The sequence below is a fragment of the Rhea pennata genome, chromosome 3 (genome assembly GCF_028389875.1).
Source record: "Rhea pennata isolate bPtePen1 chromosome 3, bPtePen1.pri, whole genome shotgun sequence".
Lineage (NCBI taxonomy): Eukaryota > Metazoa > Chordata > Aves > Rheiformes > Rheidae > Rhea > Rhea pennata.
In genome coordinates this window covers 44,710,478-44,732,067 of record NC_084665.1, presented here as the reverse complement: position 1 = coordinate 44,732,067, position 21,590 = coordinate 44,710,478, and the positions used below count along the sequence as shown (strand labels likewise).

Below are 21,590 nucleotides of genomic sequence, written 5' to 3'. Positions count from 1 at the left end.
CAGAATTAACTGCAGGACATAGCAGAGGACTAAACTGCCTTTTAGTACAGCTCCACTGTATTTATCCTCTGGACAAATTGGCTTCAAAGCGGTGAGAATACTCTCCTCCTTTGCTGATGCTAAATGAAATTTGTGTAGGGAGAGTAGTGAGCCAGTCGAGAACCAGCTGGCTCATCCAGAAGGACTGAGAGTGTACAAGAGCCGTCACCACGATTGATTTATTGCTGGTAATGGTTTTATGAGTAACCAATCTTGTACTGGAAAATATGATGTACAAAAACTGATACCTGTTGCTCCTTGGATATGACCAAAGGTAGCAGGAAAGATCATACATGGGTAGAGAGCATTTGTCTTCAGACGAGGAATTGGAAAATTCAGGCCCTGTTGCTTAAATATCAGACATAGTAGGAACATTGCTCATTTTCTCAGTGCTGATTCTTGACACATCTGAGTGTCAGAGTCAAGCTTTGTTGAATCAAGCTTTTCTAGAACAATCATTCTAGAAAAGGAAAACTTGCACCATACATATTGCAAAAAGAACGTAAAACCTTATCCCTGTTTGGCAATATTCAGGTTCAGCCTGACACTGCCTTATACAGGGATGAATTTACCCCTTTTGTTGATCCTTGTATTACTCCTGTGAAATGAAGAAGTAGTTGATACTCACTTTTGAGATGGGTGATGCATACAGCCAAGTTACTTTCCTGAGTATATTGCTTTAATCTCATTGACATTAGTGAAATTACATTGGTGTATCTGGAAAAACAAATGAAGCCTGAGAGGCTGCAACTTGTCTAAGGTCATTCAGTGGATCAGTACAAATGCTGAGTTTAGAACATAGTTGTGTCTGATTTCCAGTGCCCATGTCCTGTGCCCGTAATCTCTACATCATGCTATAGTGATTTGAAACCTGCCAGGTCTCGTCTGTGTCCCATAGATAATTATTGTCTGGAAATTTTGACTTAATTGACCGTGTTTCAAGATAAATATATATTGTCCATGTATTCGTTATCTAGCACACATCTTTGTTCTCTTTTCTCAGTGTGACCCAAACTATTCCTGAATAATGTGCATTTTTTAGAAAATAATTTGGGTTAAATCAATTATGGGTCATAGATTGTCTCACTAAGGGATTTTTTAACTGCTAATATTCTTGAAGTACAAACTGTCTACAGTTACAGGCTTTAGCATCACACTAGACCCACAATTTCTTACTTGCTTAAAAGTTTTGTATAATAAGGCTAAGCTAACATTAAGCAGTAGCAGCCAGGATTCTGAGAGTATATGATGGTTCTTCTGAAGCTTTGTATTAGGCCATGCTGTGCTCCCAGTCCTGCCCCATTCTCAGCACTGAATCATTTTTAAAATCCTGGATCTATCTCACCATTTTTCCAATCTTATGCCAGCACTATTTGTAGTTTCCCCACCTGTTACCATGTGTATTACATTATAACTGTCTGCATATTGCTCTACAGCTCCAGTCTGCTAACAGGCTGGCTGTGTTGTATATAAACTGCCATATACATTTGCCAGTTTTTCCTTTGGTATTACATTTCTAATCTATGCAAGGCATCTACCAAAGTTTCTAATTTTGTTTGTGTCATGATCTGTTCATCTGAACTGTATGAGTTGCACCTATCCAGGCAAGAACCATTAAATGAAGGAGGCATCAAGAGGCTAACTCGAGTGAGACAGGAGTTCAGGTTTCTTCTGGAATATTTGATAGAGATACGTAAGAATGTAAGGGCTGAGGACTCTTCTCATTCATGAAAGGCATGATCTTGTGTAGTGCTGTGTGGCAGTAGTCATCACTAGAGGGTTCGTCCTCTGCTATGTTATGTATTTTAGCACTCACACAGGAGTGTGTTATTATGTATCATAGCACATGATAGTGGTGTTGTGGCAGAGACCAGATGTTGCATGTTTCCTGCTAATACCTGCCTTGAAGCCTCCTGAAGCTTCAACCTCCTTCAACCAGGTCCATCCACAGTGCAGGCTGCAAGTCCGGCTCTAGAAATAGCAGGGACATCTCCTCCAGAGCATAAGGGACCCCAGATGCCTTAGTAAGTCTGACATACTAGCACACTGCCAAGCATGTGTGGGAACAGGCTGCACACAGACCTGTGAGAGAAACCTGGAGGTGAAGGGCACAGGGAAGTCAAACGTACTGTAATTATAATTGTTCTGCAGGCTGATTAGGTTTTTTGGAGAGAAAAAACCTCTTTACTCCTCTAGGGTAAAGATGGACATTAAGGGCCAAAGGAAGCATTTTTAACACTATGCTGGAGATGGAAGAATGGCAATGTAGCAAGTTTGTTTCTGTGTCTTTTAGGGAGAGCACTATAACGGGCCAACACTTAGCTTTTTGGGAAAATTTCCCCTGAACTGACTTGCTAAAGGTCATATAGGGCATCTAAAGCCAGTCCGGATCACCCAGTGTCTGGCCCCATGATTTTCCTTCTCAAAGAGCTGGCAAAACCCAGTGATCTCAGTGCAGTCATCATTTTCTCCATACTCCTGAAGCTCAAACTATGCTTTAGTAGTATTTGTTCTATAAATATTTCTTGCTACACTTCATCCATGGCTGGATTTCAGGGCCAGAGTAAGTTGTTTCTATATATAGCTGATGAAGCACTTTGGGATCTTCTGACAATGTCAGTCATTACCATAAAGCCACACATGCATTTTTCAGCTCTTTCTCCATTTCTACTTTTTTTATAGCTAATACCACCACATGTGAGTAGGATGGGGACTTTCAGGAGACAAAATTTGCGTCCCTTGTGTTACGTATGGTTTATATACTCAGTGCCCATTGTGCTGCTTTTGTTAGCTTAGGCAGAAACAGCTTTGGTTCCTGGCTGCGTGCTTCTGTTCTCTCCTCTCTTTTCCCTTTTCTGTATGTTCATTTCAGGAATATGAAGCAAGTTTAATATTTATTTACTGTCTTCAAATATAGATTTCATTTCTTGAATTTTTTCTGAAATTACATAGTAGTGTATTTGTTTATTACATTGAGGAAGGCAGCTTTTTTGTTTTTATTACCTGAAGAATGTTTATTTCTCTCAAACTCTAAGAAAAAAGAAAATACATTTCATAATACACACATCACTTTTCTGCTAAGATTTGAATAATTAATGTATCATCTTTAACGGAATCCAGTGTTCTTGCCCAGTCTGAATGATCAAAGTTGTCTTTAAATAATTTGAATTTTTATAAGTTAGGCTTTAAATTAGTGGATGTTTGCTATAAGCTGAAGGACATTATAAGCAGCAATTATTATATGCTTTGAAAACAGAAGATCTTTTTGATTCCTATCTTAAGATTCCGTTAACAGTTTACACAAGAGAACAATGACTTTGAATTTCTTTTGTATTTCATGGATGTCTCTCTTGAAAAAAAATCCTACTGTTCTTTTTCTTAGAGAAATAGACTGTACCTGTTGCAAGATTATTCCTTAAAGACTCACTTTACAATTTATGAAGCTCTCACAAAGTTCCTCATCTTCCTGTGACCTTTCTGAAGCACGTTAGGCAGATGTAAACTATTGTATTCTTACACAGAAGCTGAAAACTAATGATGATCATTTTCACATCAGTTGACTGTTTCACAAATGATTATTTAAGTAGAGAAATCTGGCTAATTTCTTATTCTAATCTGACTAAATTGAGATAGAAGAATAATCTGGAGGAATATTGTTGCAGCTTTATTAAAAAGGGTTTTTTTATGCTTATTCTAAGATTTTTTGAGAGAGGAGAATAAGAAAAGGATTGAAGGGATTGAAAGGCTGATAAACAGTGAAAATATGGAGGAAGGATTTCTTGAGAGAATGATAGGAGTGCTTTTGGGGAGCAAATGGATGTTAAAAATAAACTGTGAAACAATTTTCATTTAATTAAAAAATGACACAGGCTGGTAAAGGAGGTGAAAACTGTGCTTCCTTTGGTCAGAAAAATACTTTGACTTTCAAGAGGCTTAATGGAAATCGTATGAAGAGGCTTTTGCTTAGACAGTATTAGTTTCATAAGTTGGAACTGAAATGAAGAAATACTGATTGTGTTCATCCACAGATCTGCTGCTCCCTTTATGAAAATGTTGGCCTACTTGATGCTCCTTATGCATGGAAAATGGAAATCATATCCTGTGACCACGATGTTCTCCTAGGGTGAAGTCATTCTTCTGGGTAAGCCTTTACTAGCATTTATATTAGCATTGACTACGACTGCATACCTCTTGCCAAATAAAAGATAAAAATAGTTGACAATTGGGCACTGCTGTATCCATTTCTGACCTCCCTTAACCATCTTATTTCTTCTAATTTGTCTGGAAATCATGAATACTCTTTCTGTCTTACCACATTGTTGGCAATCTGGGTCATTTCTACCTCAGGTATACCTACTGGCTCTCAGTGTCCTTGTCAGATAAAAATTCCTTATCTCTGTGGGTCACTGTGTTTCTTCGTTCTCTACCTAGGACTATTGTCCTTTCTTTCTTGCCCAGCTTGCTTCTCTTGTTTGATGTGATTTTCTTTCTCCTTAAGGACATATACTTTGTAGCTCTGTGACCTTGCCTGCTTTAGTGAGGATAGTCCTAAACTACATGATGTGGGAATAAGCCATCTGAAGCACACTGCTGCCTGTTCATGACTGCTTTCTTCATGGTACTCTGCTGGACACACCTTTCTTTTTCTCTAGGTGGGCTGGAAGAGGCAGCTCCCTTTGCACTTCAAATTTGGTGTCAGAATTCCGTTTTGGCTGTCTTTCTGCTACAGGGCTCCATTCATATGCTTCTCATTACCATCTGCACAGTTAGTTTTTAAAATTAAATTAAAGTAGTAAACAAAATTCCAGATACTCCTCCTAAAGCTGCATCTATAAATATCTCCCTTGCCTACTCGAGCTGTTTGATGGAGGAAAAGTAAATAGAGAACCTAAACCAGGTTGGATTACATTAAAATAGGCAGTTCTATTAAAAACAGGATATCACATTTAGCTTCCTATTTCATATTTTTAAAAGCCCAGTTCCCTCAAAAAGCGCACTGACAAAACTGAAGCTCCCTATTTTAACATTTTCAGAATGAAAATTTTAGATTTTTCATTCTGAAATGTGTTTTCATCCAAAATGATGAAAAAATGATCTACCAAAGTGGATTTTTAAAATATTTTTCCTTATATAAAAAAATGTTGGTTTATTTTACTCTGATTTGGAAGGAACTTGAAATTTTTTTGATCCCTATCTTTCCATTCTCCCTACGGTTCCAGTTGTTGGTTCCTTTAAACAATGATGACAATTTTTTTTTTTTGTTTTTCTTGTTACTAAACTACTAAGTTTGCCTATGCATGTAGTAAACATGAAAAAAATGTACAGTAAATTTGCAGTAGTGTCTAGCTGTGTTTTGAGTAAATTTAGGTTATTGTTTTGTTTTGTTTTTGAAACCTTAATACCCTATTTCAGAACTCTAGAAAACCTGGGACGATTTCCCTTTGATTTCCAGAAATCTAGATGTGGAGCTGATTCCAGTACTAATCCACAATGTGGTCAGTATGGTCATAATTCCTCAAGTTTTATTCCATGACACAGGCCGCCTGACCTGTGTTATATGATGAAGGCCAACAAACAGCATGTGTCTTCTGACTAATGCTTCTCTGTATGAAGCTCTCAGTACTGGTAAGGCTCACCTATGCCTGTGCAGCGGCAAATGGTGTAGTAACATTTGACTTCATACACATCTGTCACCAGAAGAGGCAGTGCTGAGGAAAAGGCACTAAGCTGGTTGCAGTGACTCACTTGCAATGCAGTAGCTGGGCTTGCTTTCTGCATAAAAGATCCCAGGTTGGTCACTCTGTCAACGCAGAACAACTGTTCGCACGGAAGACAGCTCGCGTTCAGAGCATCATCACTTTACATGTATGCTCTGTGAGTTTTTTGAGTTCTTCCTACTTTTCCTATGCTGCTATAGTGAATAAGAAATTGTGTTACTTCAAAGGTTAAACAGTCATTTAAGTGGTTGAAATTGAACATATATCACAAAACATAACGACTACCCATCTGTAAAAATAATCCATGCAAACTACATCAGCATGCAAATAGTATGTATAAATATGAAATATGTTACTTTGTAATCACTGTTTGACATGGGCTGAGAGTTCCCTGATGTAGTACCCCTTTGCACTGGAACAAAAATTCCAGGCACAGCATTCATCAACATTTGTTTTTTAAAAAATGGAAATGCGGTAGCAACTTTGAGAATATTTGTATTGAGTAGGTGAAAAGCGTGTAGCTCTGACACATCTTAGGTTTGGATTTTTAGACTGTTTATGTTCTAGGATGTGCATCAGTTTTAGAAAGTGAAGCTTGCTTTGTGTGAACCATTCTTCTGAATTGAAATTTGCAGCCTCAGTGTAGCATTAATGAATTTTTTTGAGCTAATGGGTAGGTGTTGTCTGTATATGTATATGTTTTCATCTATACTGCATGGTGTTATAGGATAGAAGGCAACTTGGCAGAAAGCAGAGCTTTAATTAGCAATATGAAGTGCAGGCATGTGCTGTCTACCTGTTACTTATTCATATATTTGGTACTTATAAGTAACAAATCACAGCAGCAAATCACATTGTCTTAGGGACCTTTAGTTGCCCACACTGAACAGTTCTCCCCTCTTCTATTTGCTTTGTCTTTCACAATTAACAGAAGCTCAGCTTGTGTGAGCATTTTCTTTTTGTAAGTAGGGTTCAAACTGTATCGAGTGAGGACACTGCTAGAGAGGATGACCTTGGCTGGTGATACCATGCAGGCATTAATGACAGACTAGATGAAGAACATAGTAAACTTGCCAATTCCCAGAAGAAATACTGTCGCCAGGACAACTGAAATGATATGACACAGGAGATAATGGATATGCTTGCCAGCATGCTTGATCACAGTGCTCTTTTCAAATTTTACCTAGTGGAAAACACAGATAGTTCTTGCCACGCATTTATAAAATTACTGCTTCCACACACCTTTGCATGTGTTTCTTGGTATCTGCTTTTGGGAAGCAGTGAGCGTATTTCCTGGAAGTAAAAGATGTTGCTTTACCAAGTTGTGTACCCATACTCTTTGGTTTATTCCAGACCTGATCTTCTTTGTCAGTTGTTTCATCTCTCGTGTGCCATCTTCTGCACTGGCTTTTGTGATCCTTAATCAGAAAAGGAAACTGGGGAGTGACTCGGAGGTCCACAGACTCTAAGCTAATGCTAAGTAATGTAATACAACATTCGCAGATCATAGACTGCTCCTAGGAAATAAAGATGCATTTAAGTAGAGGAAAAGAGAGATCCTGAAAGGTGGAAAGATAGACAATCGAGAACAGTGCTTTGGGCAGAGAACCCCCGGGACGTGATGGCCCCCCGCCAGCCTTGCCCTCCTGGGGGACACAGCCTGGCTTGCACGGCACAGGAGCAGCGCTGCGCCACGTGACAGCCTGGTGGGGATAATAAGCCGCAGCAATGAGCTGCACTGGGCTTCTCCGGAGACTCATTCACAGGGACCCGCAGCAGCAGTGAGAGGGAAAGAGAGAAAGGGTCACCACAGGTCAGCTCCTACCTAACAGCGTCAGCCTCTGCTCTCAGCAGGACTCATCAATATTTGCACCCTGTCACCTCAGAAAAAGAAAAAGAGAAAGAAAAAAGACACGCTGCTACTAACCCATCAGCAACTGAACTAAGAAAACAACAACATCACAACAGTTTAAAAGTAGTAAAAGCACAGCAATTCAAGCTGATCCTGGGCAGCATGAATCAGATAGAAACAAATATGCAGTACACCTACAACTATGAAGAAGAAGAGTACATGACCCAAGAGGAAGAATGGGACAGAGACCTGCTGCTGGACCCAGCATGGGAGAAACAGCAAAGGAAGGTCAGGAAATGAAGTAATGTGTGTCTGTCAATGTGCTTCTTTGTAGAATAATGTCCTGCTCTAGTGTCATGCTGCATATAGAATTGCCAGGGATGTGCAATAATGAGTTCAAATTCTCTAATTTTATCCATTCTATAAAATATGCATATAATATATACATTTTTAGTTCTATCCTTATATCTTGTGGAGAAAGCACTTGCTTTTTGGATCCTTAAGTGGTCACCTATGTAAGATGAAAATGTAATCAATGACAGTCAGGAGAGAGTTTTTTATGTTTTAATGGAAGTATTCTCTCAGTCCCTCTACATTCATGTATTAGGTGTTGATAGAAATTCCTGTAATTTTTAACTTCACTTCCTGGGTCTTATTTTCTGAAAGCAGTTGATCCGTATGCCTGATTGCTTTTAGAAGACAGTCAGTTGCAAATGTAACCGAGAAGATGCATGAGATTGTTCAAAATGGGTGTGCAAAAAACCTGCATGCCAAATTTCTGAGAGCAAACAGATATCACTGTTGAAATTGTGATCCTGTGAGTCAGCTTTTACTAGAACTTACTGTCAATTCTGATTGAATGATCTGACAAAGAAAATACTGCCTGGATATATATGCAGTTTGAAAAACTATTTAATGAGTTAGGTTCCTGCATGCCAATTCACTGTCTAGGAAAAAACAACGCTGTAAGCTCTTTGGAATATACCATTACAGGGAATGTACTTCTTGCCTTTTAGGTGTAAGAAAACTATCGTGCCAGTAGGTACTACCCATGCTCTGTTTCTGAACCTAGCCAGAGATTATAATCCTATCAGCAGTCCTGTCAGCAGTTGGGTACTTCAGTTGTAGTTGCCAATATGGCACATTTAATTTGTGAAAAAATAAAAATAATCTCATTTCAGAACACTGAGTTTCAAGCAGCGTATGGAAGAGAGAGATAGGTAATATGTAAAGTATTTGTTACTTCCTAATGTAAAAGGTGATGTTGAAGTCACAGCTGACAGATCTGGGATTAAAAGGTTATCAGCTGGTTACAGCAGTGGAAAAAAAAAAAAGAAACAGACCTCTAGACTATAAGATCAAATACACTCTGCTGTAGTTGATCAGCTCACTTAAGTTACCAAATTATATCTGAAAATAGTCTGGTCCGCTGTTAACCATCACAGCTTCATTATAACTGAAAGTATGAGCTGTCAGAATCACTGAGACAAATGAGTTTACTTTTCCATTAAAATCAGTGGAGCCAATATACTCCTCTCAATTTTTGCTTGTAGCCTTCCTCCTTCTCTAAGTTTTACCTGGTTTTGCTCATTTAATTTTCCAGCATTTGCATCTGTTCAGACCCTGTTGTTCAAGTGTAATATGAGAAGTGCTGGGGAAGTGCTGAAGTTTGTCTTTCTTGATCTACCTACTGCTGCATCTTCTAAACGAGTAATAAAATTGCGCTCATCAACATTAACATTTATTTTAGTCTGACATTCTTCAGATGATGAATCATTTTTTGTGTTTTATAGTGAAGATGGAAATGGTTTCAGTGCTAGTAATATGAAGCTACTCAACTGTAGCAGATTGTGCTAGCAAGTCTAAGAGTCTAAGGAAGACAGAACCTCATAACTGCATAACCAACTGCATTTTTAACCTACCAGTGCAGTTCTGTGCACAGAATTTTTGTACTTTCTGTAAATATCAGTTAGGTTTATTTTAGTTCTTTAGGAGAGAATACTTGACATGAGTCAGTTTCTCTGTCCAAAATGAGTAGGATGGATTATTCAGCATTTCAGAGAATGCTGTGTTTTTGAAATAAAGAAATAATGGGCAGCTTACTAGATAGTCAACACTCTAAAGCAGTTTCTTAGAACACAGATAAATATTTCAGAGAATTTGGATTCTATAGTCTTATTCTTATGTTTGCAGTACATTGTTGATTTTTACAGGAGAACAAGGAGTAGTTAGTATAAGACCCTATGGCAAATTCTTTGCTTCTATTCGTCCAAACAGATAGCACTTCAGTGGAAAGTTAACAGTTTCCACACTGGTAAATTAAAGCTTACATTCATAGAATAGAGAGATTTTTGCTGTATTATTTTATGTCCCTAACACTTGTCTTTGATATTAAAGTGATACCACATTTAAATAAGATCTAAGAATGGACATCCTCATTTCTTGTCTTGGAAAGGAATCTGATTATATTATTACATGAAAAATAAGTACTCTCATGATAAAGAGATTGATAGATTTTATAAAATTTGGAGGCTTCCATCTTTTTTTTAATGGTGCTATAACAATTGCTGAGAGTGCATTTTTTATTCCCTTATTTATGAAGAAAAGATTGTAGATACCTGGGCACAGATCTTTGTTCAAACTGGTAATATAATACTGAAAGGTGATCTCAGTGGAGCCTTGGCAGTTGACAGCATATATTTTCTATGAGACAGTCTTGGAACAAACCAAAAATAAATGCCATTGTTTCTATTGTGGGCTGCCCTCTCCAGACTTGCCATTTCAGTGATATGCATGGTATGAGATCTGTCAACAGATGCTGGTAACACATGATGACGTCCATAGGATTACAATGGATGCGATGCCTAATTATAACCACAGTTCATAGAGTATTATGGTCTGCACTAATCCAGACTCCTTGGTGTAGAATTCATGGTTGCAGATGTCTGAGTAAATATGAAGTGCGCTATATGAAAGGAGGCTGAGTAGTAGCTTAGCTGTTCCTCTGCGAATGTGGACACCACTTTAAATGCTTTGATTAGGGTAACATTTAGACTATGTCAAATCAAGAAATCAAGAAATTCAGCAATTTGCTACTTTAGACATGCTGTTGGTAAGAAACTTGCACAGGATGGTTGGAATTTCCAGTCGTGTTGGAAAGCGACATATATTGGGAAAGTTCAGGAACAAATTTTAAAGAAAATCTAAATAATGAAATGATTAATTTGTTATATTCATTATATTTCGGGTGGACATGTCTTCAGTAGGAACTAATTATAAAACTACACCTTTGGTGTCTTTTGAACATGTAGATGGGAACCATGAGATGTGAAACTATGGAAGTCTACTGCTTGACCCAATACACTACCAATGTCCATGTGTACTCCACTTCGTTATTAACTTGAACAGCACCAGGAAGATACATGACAGTGGCCCTTTATTTCCTCTGAACTAAGTGGAAATTAAAAAGCAGAGCCTGAATGGCTTGGAGGATGGTAGAGCAGCACTGGATGTGGGCTGGGATGCTTTCTTAACTCTGCCCTGTAACATTAGGCAAGATCTGTTCACCTTCTTTCACCTCAATTTTCCCACTGGTAAAAATAGGACAACAGTGATGATTTGCATTTTGATGCAAACATTTTGAACATTTTGATCTACTGATAGAAGTAGTTGTTGGTTTTATGGTATGTTGGACCAGTGGTTAGCTATCTTTCGATCACTACCTTGCTGGAGTGGAGCGGAAGTAAAGGTCATACTAGCTCATAGTGGAAGATTTAAAACCTGATATCTCTTCTCTCCATGTTAAAAATATTTCTTAAGTTTCCAAAAAAAAGTCCAACAAAATATACAAAGCTCTCTTAGCCTCCGCTAGCCTGTATTTCAATATAAGTAAAAGGGATATAGGAGAAGACAACATCCCTTAGCTTAGGAAACGAAGGACAATGATGCTACCCAAATAAAAAAAATACTGTATAGTTTCCAGTCTGAATTGCCAACACTAATTATTGAGTTGTGTGTTAAGTAGTGCTTTTTCTTCCCTTCTTTTTCTCACTAATGCTAGAAAACAAATTTTGAAATTATTATTTTGGAACTTGAAAATAATATTTAGAAAGTAAGGAAAATTCTACAGGATGTATGTTTTTCAAAATTAATGAGTTTACAGAACTGCATCTGTTTTAGTAAATTTCTGTGCTCTGTGGTTAATAAATCCACTGATAAAAGTGTGTTTTGTTAAAACTGGAAGCTAGGGCAGAGAGCAAATGGTGGTTCTGGCAGTGATGGGTGTTAAGGGCATACCTGAAGACAGGGAAAGGGTGTTTTTGGAAGACGATACAGAAACAACCATAAGTTCATAAAGAAAACAACATTTCTTGGTCTAGGAGCTTCCATGTGTCAGCTGCAAAGTTCACACTCCTAAGTGGAAACACAGCTACACCCTAAGTAACAGGCAGTAAGATTTGTCTTTTGCACACGTTCTATTTTTAGATAACTCTTGTCAGAAATAATTTATTTTAGGACATGCTTTTTTTAAAAAAAAACCCTTGTCATAAAGGTCATTTATTGTCATAAATGTCTCAAGAGAGACATGGAGCTAGTGGAGAGAGTCCAGCGTAGGGCTACAAAGATGATCAGAGGGCTGGAGCATCTGCCCCATGAGGAACGGCTGCGAGAGCTGGGCCTCGTCAGCCTGGGGAAGAGAAGACCGAGGGGGGATCTTATCAACGTGTACAAGTACCTGAAGGGAGGGTGTCAAGGGGACGGGGACAAACTCTTTTCAGTTGTCCCATGTGACAGGACAAGAGGCAATGGGCAGAAACTGAAGCACAGGAAGTTCCGCCTGAGCGTGAGGGGGAATTTCTTCCCTGTGAGAGTGACGGAGCACTGGACCAGGTTGCCCATGGAGGTTGTGGAGTCTCCTTCTCTGCAGAGATTCAAGGCCCGCCTGGATGCAACCCTGTCCAACATGCTCTAGGTGACCCTGCTGAGCAGGGAGGTTGGACTAGATGATCTCCAGAGGTCCCTTCCAACCTCAACCATTCCGTGATTCTGTGATAAAACATTGTTATTAAAGGAACCCTTGAGCCTTCAGGATAGAAATAAAAGATATGAAGGTTGTGAAACAGGTTTGATCTGTTCTTCAGGGTACTCATAAAATACTAAACTAGCTTCACACATTTCATACTTGTCTTCTGCAGTCATTAAGATACATCTCTGGCACTCTTGCACTGATGTGTGTAAGGAAAAAACTGAAAACGCTCCTGGCCTTACTGATATTACTATAGATGAAGAGTCTTATTCCAGCTTCCTGTATGGCCCTGATGCTACCTTTCACTACTATGTTAGTGCAGAAGGGTCTTAATGTAGGCGTCAATGCAATTTCTGACCATTTTGATGTCTTTTTGCACTGATACAGAATAAACAGCAAGACTTAGAGTATTTATTTGCCTTGATATGGTTACTCCTTTCGAATGCAAGTTGTCTTAATTACACTGGATGCTGTGTGTGAGTGAGGACTACAGAAAAGTTTATTGGGGAAAGAAGTTGTATCTTTCCAGTCTTTGGCAGTCCCTACTAGATTAAATTTTCAGTGTGACCTATAAAGGATTAATCTATGTTACCTCCTTTGGCTGGTAATATAGCTCCTTCTGTTCTTGCAAATTAAAAAAAAATGCATTAGAAGCCACAAGTAGAAAAAAGTCTTTGGAAAGAGCTGCCAGCACTATGAATTATGGACAAAATTGTCCTTTTACTTCTGTTGGTGCCATTTCGTAAATTCAGCAGATTCAAGGGGTTTATTGTAACCTGAAAGAGAAATTGACCTTTTGTTCAGTCTGACTGCTGTGTCTATAAATAGATTTACAGGCAATGGCCTGGATTCACTCTGAAGTCTGTACTGTCTTCTGTGGATGGACTCTAAATCGATTTCTTACCAGAAATGTCTTCCTGGGGGAAAGTCTACTGGTATGTGAGAAGACAGATGAAGTAGTGGAAGGGAATAGCTTTGTTCTTCAACCAGGAATAGGAGAGGAATGACCAAGCCTGAATAAATGAAAAAGAAATGTAACGAAGAAAAGTGTTGCCAGGAGAGACTGGGCACGATCATTAAAATTCAGTACTGCAGAACCACTCCATATGGACTGATAAGCTTAGGACTGAAATCATTTTCATGAATAACATAACAATACTTACACTGCTTACAGCGCATTCCAGCCTAGGTCTCTGGAAATAATCAGAGTAAGGGTTTTGTAGGTGGTGCAAAATTTTTGCTTCAATAGTTTTGGGCTAAAGGTCCCACAGCACACAGAGAAACAGTCCATCCCTTGAGAGTTTTCAATGAAGTGACACTATGTACCCACATGGAATCTCAGTGGGACTTTTGAGAAGGCACAGAGATTCCCTTCTCTACGTGAATCAGAACAGGATTTCTGATCTGCTTCTGATTTCATGAAAGTAGGATGTGTGAAGGATCAAAAATATGCACTCTTTTTAAAGAAAGTGTTTGCTTTCTCATTCTTAGTACTTCCCTGTTATTAGTTGGTTGTTTCTTATAAACATGGGTGCACCGGGTTAAATAGCTTTAGGACTAACTTCAGGAGAGAACTTCATTTGGAAGGAGGAAAATCCTCTATGTGCCAGGGCAGAGGGTAGAATGATATTCTGTGCAGAAATTATATGATATTCTGAGTCCTGTACTACAATTCTTGCCTTCCTTGCCTTTTATCCACAAGATTAGGATGCTGTAGGTGTCCTGGAATTTCTGTAGGTTCTATAGGTTCTACAAGTTCTACAGGATTTCCTATTGCTAGTAGTAGTTATAAAAACAAAAAAAAGCCACAACTTCTTAGATCTATTCTTCTGTTAGTATTCAGCTAGTATTGTGTCTATCTTCTCTAGAAGAACAACGTGATACCAAATGATATATGCCGCTACAGATGCAGAAAGTGTGCTTTGTGGCAACATGAAGTTTCAGCGCTCTTAAGGCCAAATGCTTCTTCTACAGGTGCAGCAAGACTTTTTAAACAGTGAGTGCCAACAGCTTTAGTGTTAGGAGCACATACACAAAAAATCTGCTATCTCCTTTTAAATCCTGTAGACTCTTTGACTTTCCAGGTGGTAGATGGCACCATATAGAGTCTCACTCAGAGCTTGCTAGTCAATGAACTCCATTCTTTCTACCACACTGCATCCTGATTTTTCAGTATATACTATGATTATAACTGCCTTAAATATTAGCCACTGATGCAACAGAGGACATGCAGTTGCAGTGTCTCTCCTATAGAGAGTTGCCATGAGGGTAGAGATGTAGAAATATGGGCTGTGTTTATGGCTTGTTCTGTATGATTGGCCTCTTAGAGATTAGTGCTTGTTAAAATAGTAACATGTTAAATTCCTCTTGCTGATGTTATTTGCATGGAATGGTGTTTGAGAGGAGCATGCTGAAAGGATAGTGCAACGATCATATTTTGTCAGGGTGCTTCATATTCTATCTTGGAAGCTATCAATAAGGTGTGCAGCTGAGGGAGCAGTGAATACTGTGGAGCCTGTATGTGAAGGAAAATTCAAATAAAGCTATTACAAAATTCCCTTAACTAGAAATGTTTTTGGAGGTGGAATTTTATAATGGGAAAGTCTTTATCAATATCAAATGTGTGAAATCAATATATTACTCAATATTATTTTCTTCTCTTGAACTCAGCCAGCGCTGTCAAAGTTGACCCGTTCCAGGCTCTGGATATTTTTGTAAGCATTGTCAAATGGACAATTTCTACGGTCTCAGGTTAGCTGTTAATTGTCACCCACCCCCTAATAATCTACCAGCAGCAAAACTGTATGGTTATGAGAAGAAATGATAAATAGCCACTTTGTGAGGGAAACCAAAGGCTATCACTTTCCTCCCTGCTCGTGGGTATACACCACAGTCTCTCCTGAAATTTGTGTAGTAAAATATCTGCAGATACACCAATCCAATTAGTAAAACAATATGGATTGGAAGAAAGTGTGGGTCTAAGTGGGTTTCCATAAGCTGAAACCAAGCCGCTTAAGAGCTAGAGGAAAGCTGTGTGTTAATCAGTGGACTTTGCTATAATCCCTTGGGGGAGGGAAGCCTGCATTTTGCCATGCATCTATGTTTGTGTCATTGGAGAGTTGAACAGAGAGGCAAGGGAGGTGCTTTGGAAGAGCGTTGAGGGTCTTGACCCCGAGATGGCTTTAAATAGGGAACCTCCACTCATGAAATGAGTTTGTAGCCCCGTGCCAGCACAGGTAGGGTTCAGGTATATTCTAAAAACTAGTGGATACCAGTAAGAAAATAAATTGATTACATGTCACACTTTTCCTAATCAAACTGCTCTGCAAACTAAATTTTGATGGCTTTTGGCCAATGGGGTGACGCAGTTCAAAATCTTCCAGTAAAGCTCTCTCATTCTCTTACAAGACAAAAAAGATTTCATCATCATGACTGAAAAATCAAATACCAAATCCCTAACATAAATCTCCTTACTGTTGCATAAATTCCGATTAATTTAATGACATTTAGTTTAGGTGGTCATTTCTTTATTGCGTGGTACAGTTCTACTGAAGAAATTTCAGTGATTGAAAAACAGGATTTTCTTTAATTATGAATTGCAAATACTATATGGATATTGGTAGTATTTTAGATGTGTTGCAGAGCTTGCTTACAGAAGAATGTGTTGGATTATTCATCTGGAATGTAGACGGACATGATACAGGAAGAAACAGTGCAATGGAACAGAACTGAATGGAAATTTGGGCTACTTAGCTTTGTCCCAAGACAAAAGAGGTCCCTTACCCATGTTATTTTATATCCTTGCAAGCAAACAAATATAAATATGTTTATATACTTGATAAAACTGACCCATTATGGATGGCTTTAGTGCCAAGCACAATGCCAAGTCCTCTGAGTCCTAATTGTCCAGATAAATGGCATGTATCTGAGGTTGTACTCCTCTCGTGTGCTGTGAAATACTGCTGACTCTGAGTAAATGTATTTTAATGGCTGTGCATTCTTTCTCTCAGCTGATTGCAGAAGAAATACGTACTCACATCAAGCAGTCCGTTTCCTCCTAAATTAATTTCATTACTAGTAGTTTGGGGTGATTTTCAAGTCTTCAAGTGTTTGAAGAACATCCTTTATTGAAAAGCTGTGATAGGGATGTGTGACATTTGTTCTTTCAATGTTATCACTGGATTTGCTGGATTTCAGTATGCTTCGGATTGAGAGACTGATGCATGAAGTGATCATAATCTACAGAGGTGCTATGCAATGCTCTTTTTCTAACTCTTAGATGCAAACCAAGATGGCACGATTCTACTAATACTCAAACTGTTGGTGTGAAAGGTTTGTAGGGTAGGTATAATTGCGGTACTGATTTTCCTCTGTTACAGGTGCTGGAAAACAGCATCTATAGAAACAAAGATAGAAGACTTTGAAATACAGTGTGTGTGGGGGGAACTTTATGAAAGTGTCCCTGTCGGCTTATAGAAACATATTTAATTCTTTAGAAGGACTGTCCAGTGGGAAGCAGAAGCTGCCCATTAGATAGTTCCTACATTCATCTCTTAAATTTCCAAGTGACTGCACAGGTGAAAAAAAGTAGTCTTGAATTTATTTTCTTTGTGCAAGAATGGATGCAGCTGCTCCTATGTCTAGTCCCAATTTGCCCTACTTTTGCATTATGAGGACATAACATTTTGTCCTTGTCATCATCTCCAAAATAGTGGTTTTATTTCTTATGTGATGGCTTTACACGTGAAAAGTGTTAAGTGTTTATTTTAGTTGGTGTGAATTAGATAGGATAGCTCTCATTTAATTCAAATGCTTCTTCCCAACTGCTCTTAACCATCAGAAGCTCTTAAACTTGAAATCTGATGGTTGTTCTTTTTTTTTTTCTTCAAAAAGTTTTAAGCAACATCAGTACAGCTATCTATTATTTTATTTGATAACAACTAACTTTATTTGGTAACAGCTAACAGAACCTAATTGAGAACACATTGCTTCTGCTCTGAGCTGCCCCCTAGCAAAGCCTCCCCCCTCCATTACCATAGCAGGAGTCTGGGGAAAGTGACTGCCCTAGGCTAAACTTAGCACCTGTGATTATTCCTTAAGTATCTAAGGAAACCTTAGTATTTTTTATAGATGTTGAACACCCAGTCATTTCCACTGACGTCAGGACGAACTTCTATTTAGCACCTCTGAAGATCAGTCTGCAATTTTGGCACTGCTAGATGGCTTAACCATCTAGCACTGAGTGATTCTTTTTAACTGTTTTATGTTTAATCTTGGCTCCAGTGTAGCTTTTCAGAGCTTCAAAACTTAAGGCATTGCACTTTTGCATATGAGACTCCAAGAAAACTGGCAACCAGTTATATTAAATGCAAATAAAAAATTGCATAAACGATTGTGTGGTGCTGGGTTGTTACCTGGCTTTCTTTAGGCTATGGAAACCCAATTTAATCTGCAGCTGTAGTTCCACCATACATTTTCTTTGGTGGAACAGCTGGCTTACAACATTCTGCCATCCTTCACTCTACTCCTAGCCAAAGAAGTGCAGTCTCCTTCATTTGCTGGCACAACTATCTTCTGCTGTACACCTGAACATTGAAATAATTTGGACTGAAAAATAAACAAACTGTTCCTACTACTTTTTTAATCCTAAGTCATTTCAATAATGTAGTTTGCAGTGCAGCCCCACAAGCAATTATATCTGCACATGTATGTATTATGCATAATGCACATATTATCCATCTGCCATTAATATTTGAAGTCAAAAAACCCACCATACCTGAGGCTGAAGATTGCTTGCATTCTTTTTGCCTGTGGCCTTCATTTCCATGATACAGCAGAGGTGTTGTTAAGAATAGATGGGCTATAAACAAAGAACTGTATGTTTAATTGACAAAGAGGTTTGCTTACCACAAGTATGGTAGGTACTCTTTAAAACACAGATGTTTATGCTTTCAGCTGTTACAGCTGCCTTTGCATATTATTTCTTCAACTATTTTTAGTTGAGGACTTAAGAAAAAGTTACTTAGATAAATTTTATATGCATATATAATTAAGCTATCCATGGACTGTAAGTACTGTTGTGCTTTTTATTCTGTTTGTAAGAAAAGCTCAGTATTTCAGGAAACTACATCTCTTTAAAAATTATTTAGGAATTATTCCAGATTTCTGGATTTTTTCTGAAAGCCATTTGGCTTACAGGATATTTTAAATGCTTTAGAAAATGTTATTCTATACCTAGTTTCTCATAAAAACATTACAGAGCTTAAAAATCAACCCAGTATATATAAGCAGCACCTTTAACAGCAGAAGTTAGCAACTTTTTTAAGGGTAGATGCTTAAAACACGCATGAAATAAAAATTTAAAAATGTTCCATCTTAATCATCAGTTACCATAATCGTTAAAGAAGTTAACTTGGACAGATTAAATACTTTGCAGACTGAGAAATCTTGTGTTCTGTAACTCAGCATGTGTGCCAGAGAGAAGCTTGGTATTACATAATAGTGAATTAATGCACAAGGTTTTCCTTTCTCTGTAAGAATCTCAACTGAAACCTTAGTTCAGGTCATGGGTGAAACTAGTTTTGGTAGGCTTCAAGTCTATTACATAACAGAGTACATAGACATTAACTTACTGTGTAAGTATCTCAGTGTCTGACAATCAACATATCTTTTTTCCCCATCATTTATTGGTGTCAGAGACTTAAAACCGAAGCAGATGTGTACTGAAGTGTGTGCCATTGAAAATGCTTGCAAGATCTTTTGTAACTTTGTCAAGTAGAAGACATGCTTTTCTGCTTATCAAAGTGTTTTAAAGAATGTTGATAAATTGGGCAGGAAAATACTTTCATCCCACTCTGACTGACTGTTTTGACTAATTTATAATGGATTTACTTACTCACCTGGCAATGCAGTATATAATTGGTAGATATAGACAGCACAGTGAAGAAAATGACCAGAGAAAGCAAGGGAAAGACATTTGGAAATCCAGTCAACTAAATCCTGGATTAGCCTACTTTAATTAATCCTTCTATTTCCAGAGAGCATACCTTTAGTTTCTTCCATACTATAATATGTGAATATTTATTTCATGGCACCATAAATAGCATTTGATCATTTATATATGCATCTTCTGGGAAAAAAAAAAAAAAAAAAAAAAAAAGGCAGCACTTTCCATAGTAGTGCAGGAATTCTTAGTAAACCAGACAAGAACTGTAGGGCATAGCTGGTGGAAGAAGGCCCTGAGTCCTGGGAAGGAGAATTGGAAATAAGGTCTCCTAATAGGAAGGTTCATTTGGCACTGGTGGGGCAGTAGTAATGCGGGTTCATTGTTTAAAATACTTGAGAGAAAGCATCAGTCTGAAGAACTTATCACATTCACTTTATAAAGCACACAGGCTGATTTGTCTCTGCAGAACCACCGCTACATTCAAGACCCTTTTTGGATTACCCACTCTCTATTTTTAACTCTGAAGAGGTTCTACTTTTATTCCCTAATAGCAAAAGAGAGTTGTACAGCTGAGAAAGAATATAGGAGAGAGAAAATAGAAGGATGGCTAGCCTCTTTTTTTTTTTTTTTTTTTTTTTTTTTTTTTTTCCATTACTGAACTGTTCCCTTCAATCCTGGTAGCATTTTACTGTGAATTCCTTTTCTCAAGATGCCTTCCAGTTCGTTGATAATCTTGTGAGGTGGAAATACTGAAGGAAGGAACATGGAAGGTTGTGCTTCAGAATTAACTCTTTCTGAACCATGTAGAGATATGGATTTCTTTTTGCCATATAACAGTTCAACTTTTATTTGGATATTTTGATCCCATTACATACTAAATACTTTTCTCTGTCTGCCTGTTTCTTAGTTTTTCAGTAGTTAAATCTGTATATGATCCATGCATCAATTCATTGGAGTTTCTAACAGCCGTACACACTTCATGCTCTACAAGTCCTTTGCTTAGGTTCCTCGAGTTCTACCTCATTGGGAGGGGATATCTTTAGGACAGTGCTTTATGAGTTATAAATATATATCTCTTACATAAATATAAAGATGGAGTGTTTATTGCATAAGTGATAGAGTCCATTAAAATTCTTATAAAAATTGGTACTTTTTTTTTGCTGTACACAGCTTTGTGCAGTGTAATGATAAATCTGTTTTAGTACTCTCTCCCAACTGGGAGTGAACTGGCTTCTCCGTAAGTATGGGTTGCAAAGAGGTTTGTGTTGTAAAATACTTTGTGATGTGGAAGACTGTAAGATATTTGCTATAGCTGTACTGCTTTAAGCTGCAATGTCGGAATGACTTGTTTTTATAGTGTAAACTCAAGCTCTGCGAAGTGCAGTATATTAGAACAGAGAGTATTTGGTTAGTAAGCTGTAAAGTTAGTTTACCCTAGTAACTATTGTTTTGCTGTGCAAACACCTGACGTAGCCCTCAGAGGTTCAGTCTGGATGCGGATCGCTCAGCCATGGCGTGCGAGAGCACTGTCTCTATCGAGCAGGCACGAGTCCTTGGGGCTGATGCTTCTGTGTTTCTGCAAATTTCAGTAGGGGCCATTTTGAAGGGCAGAATTTGGCATTGTACTGCATGTAAAAAAATAATGTGATCTGTGAAATGTTAAATTATTAAGTGCTAGAACAATATGATTTACTAAAAGAGATCAACTTGTTCATAAACTTTTGCTCCAAGGGAAATACAAAACCATTTTAGCCAATGGCCAAAAATAGATTATTCAAAACTGCATTTGTTCCGTTAGTCCCGTTGTTGTTTGTTTGTTTATTCTTCAACTTTACTCCCATTTAACAACTGTGCTTCTGAATGTGCTTGATTCACAGCCACTTTTTTCACCAATGATTGTTTTTGAGGCTTGTGAAGTAGAAGCTCATTCGCTTGCTTCAGCATTTTAGATTTGTGTGAACACCCGAAGCTATCCCACCATCCATCAGTTTTGGAGATCAGCAGTCCTCC

General features: G+C 38.1%; 1 protein-coding gene across 1 annotated transcript in view; it reads left to right on the top strand.

Moving 5' to 3' along the window:
• The first annotated feature begins 7,497 nt into the window (after window positions 1-7,497).
• ACTN2 (actinin alpha 2) overlaps window positions 7,498-21,590 on the top strand; it is a 71,327-nt gene continuing 57,234 nt past the window's right edge. Inside the window, exon 1 of the mRNA XM_062572161.1 lies at window positions 7,498-7,896. Within this exon, the coding sequence (XP_062428145.1) occupies window positions 7,771-7,896 (126 nt within the window). The 5' untranslated portion in view covers window positions 7,498-7,770. The remainder of the gene's footprint in view (window positions 7,897-21,590) is intronic.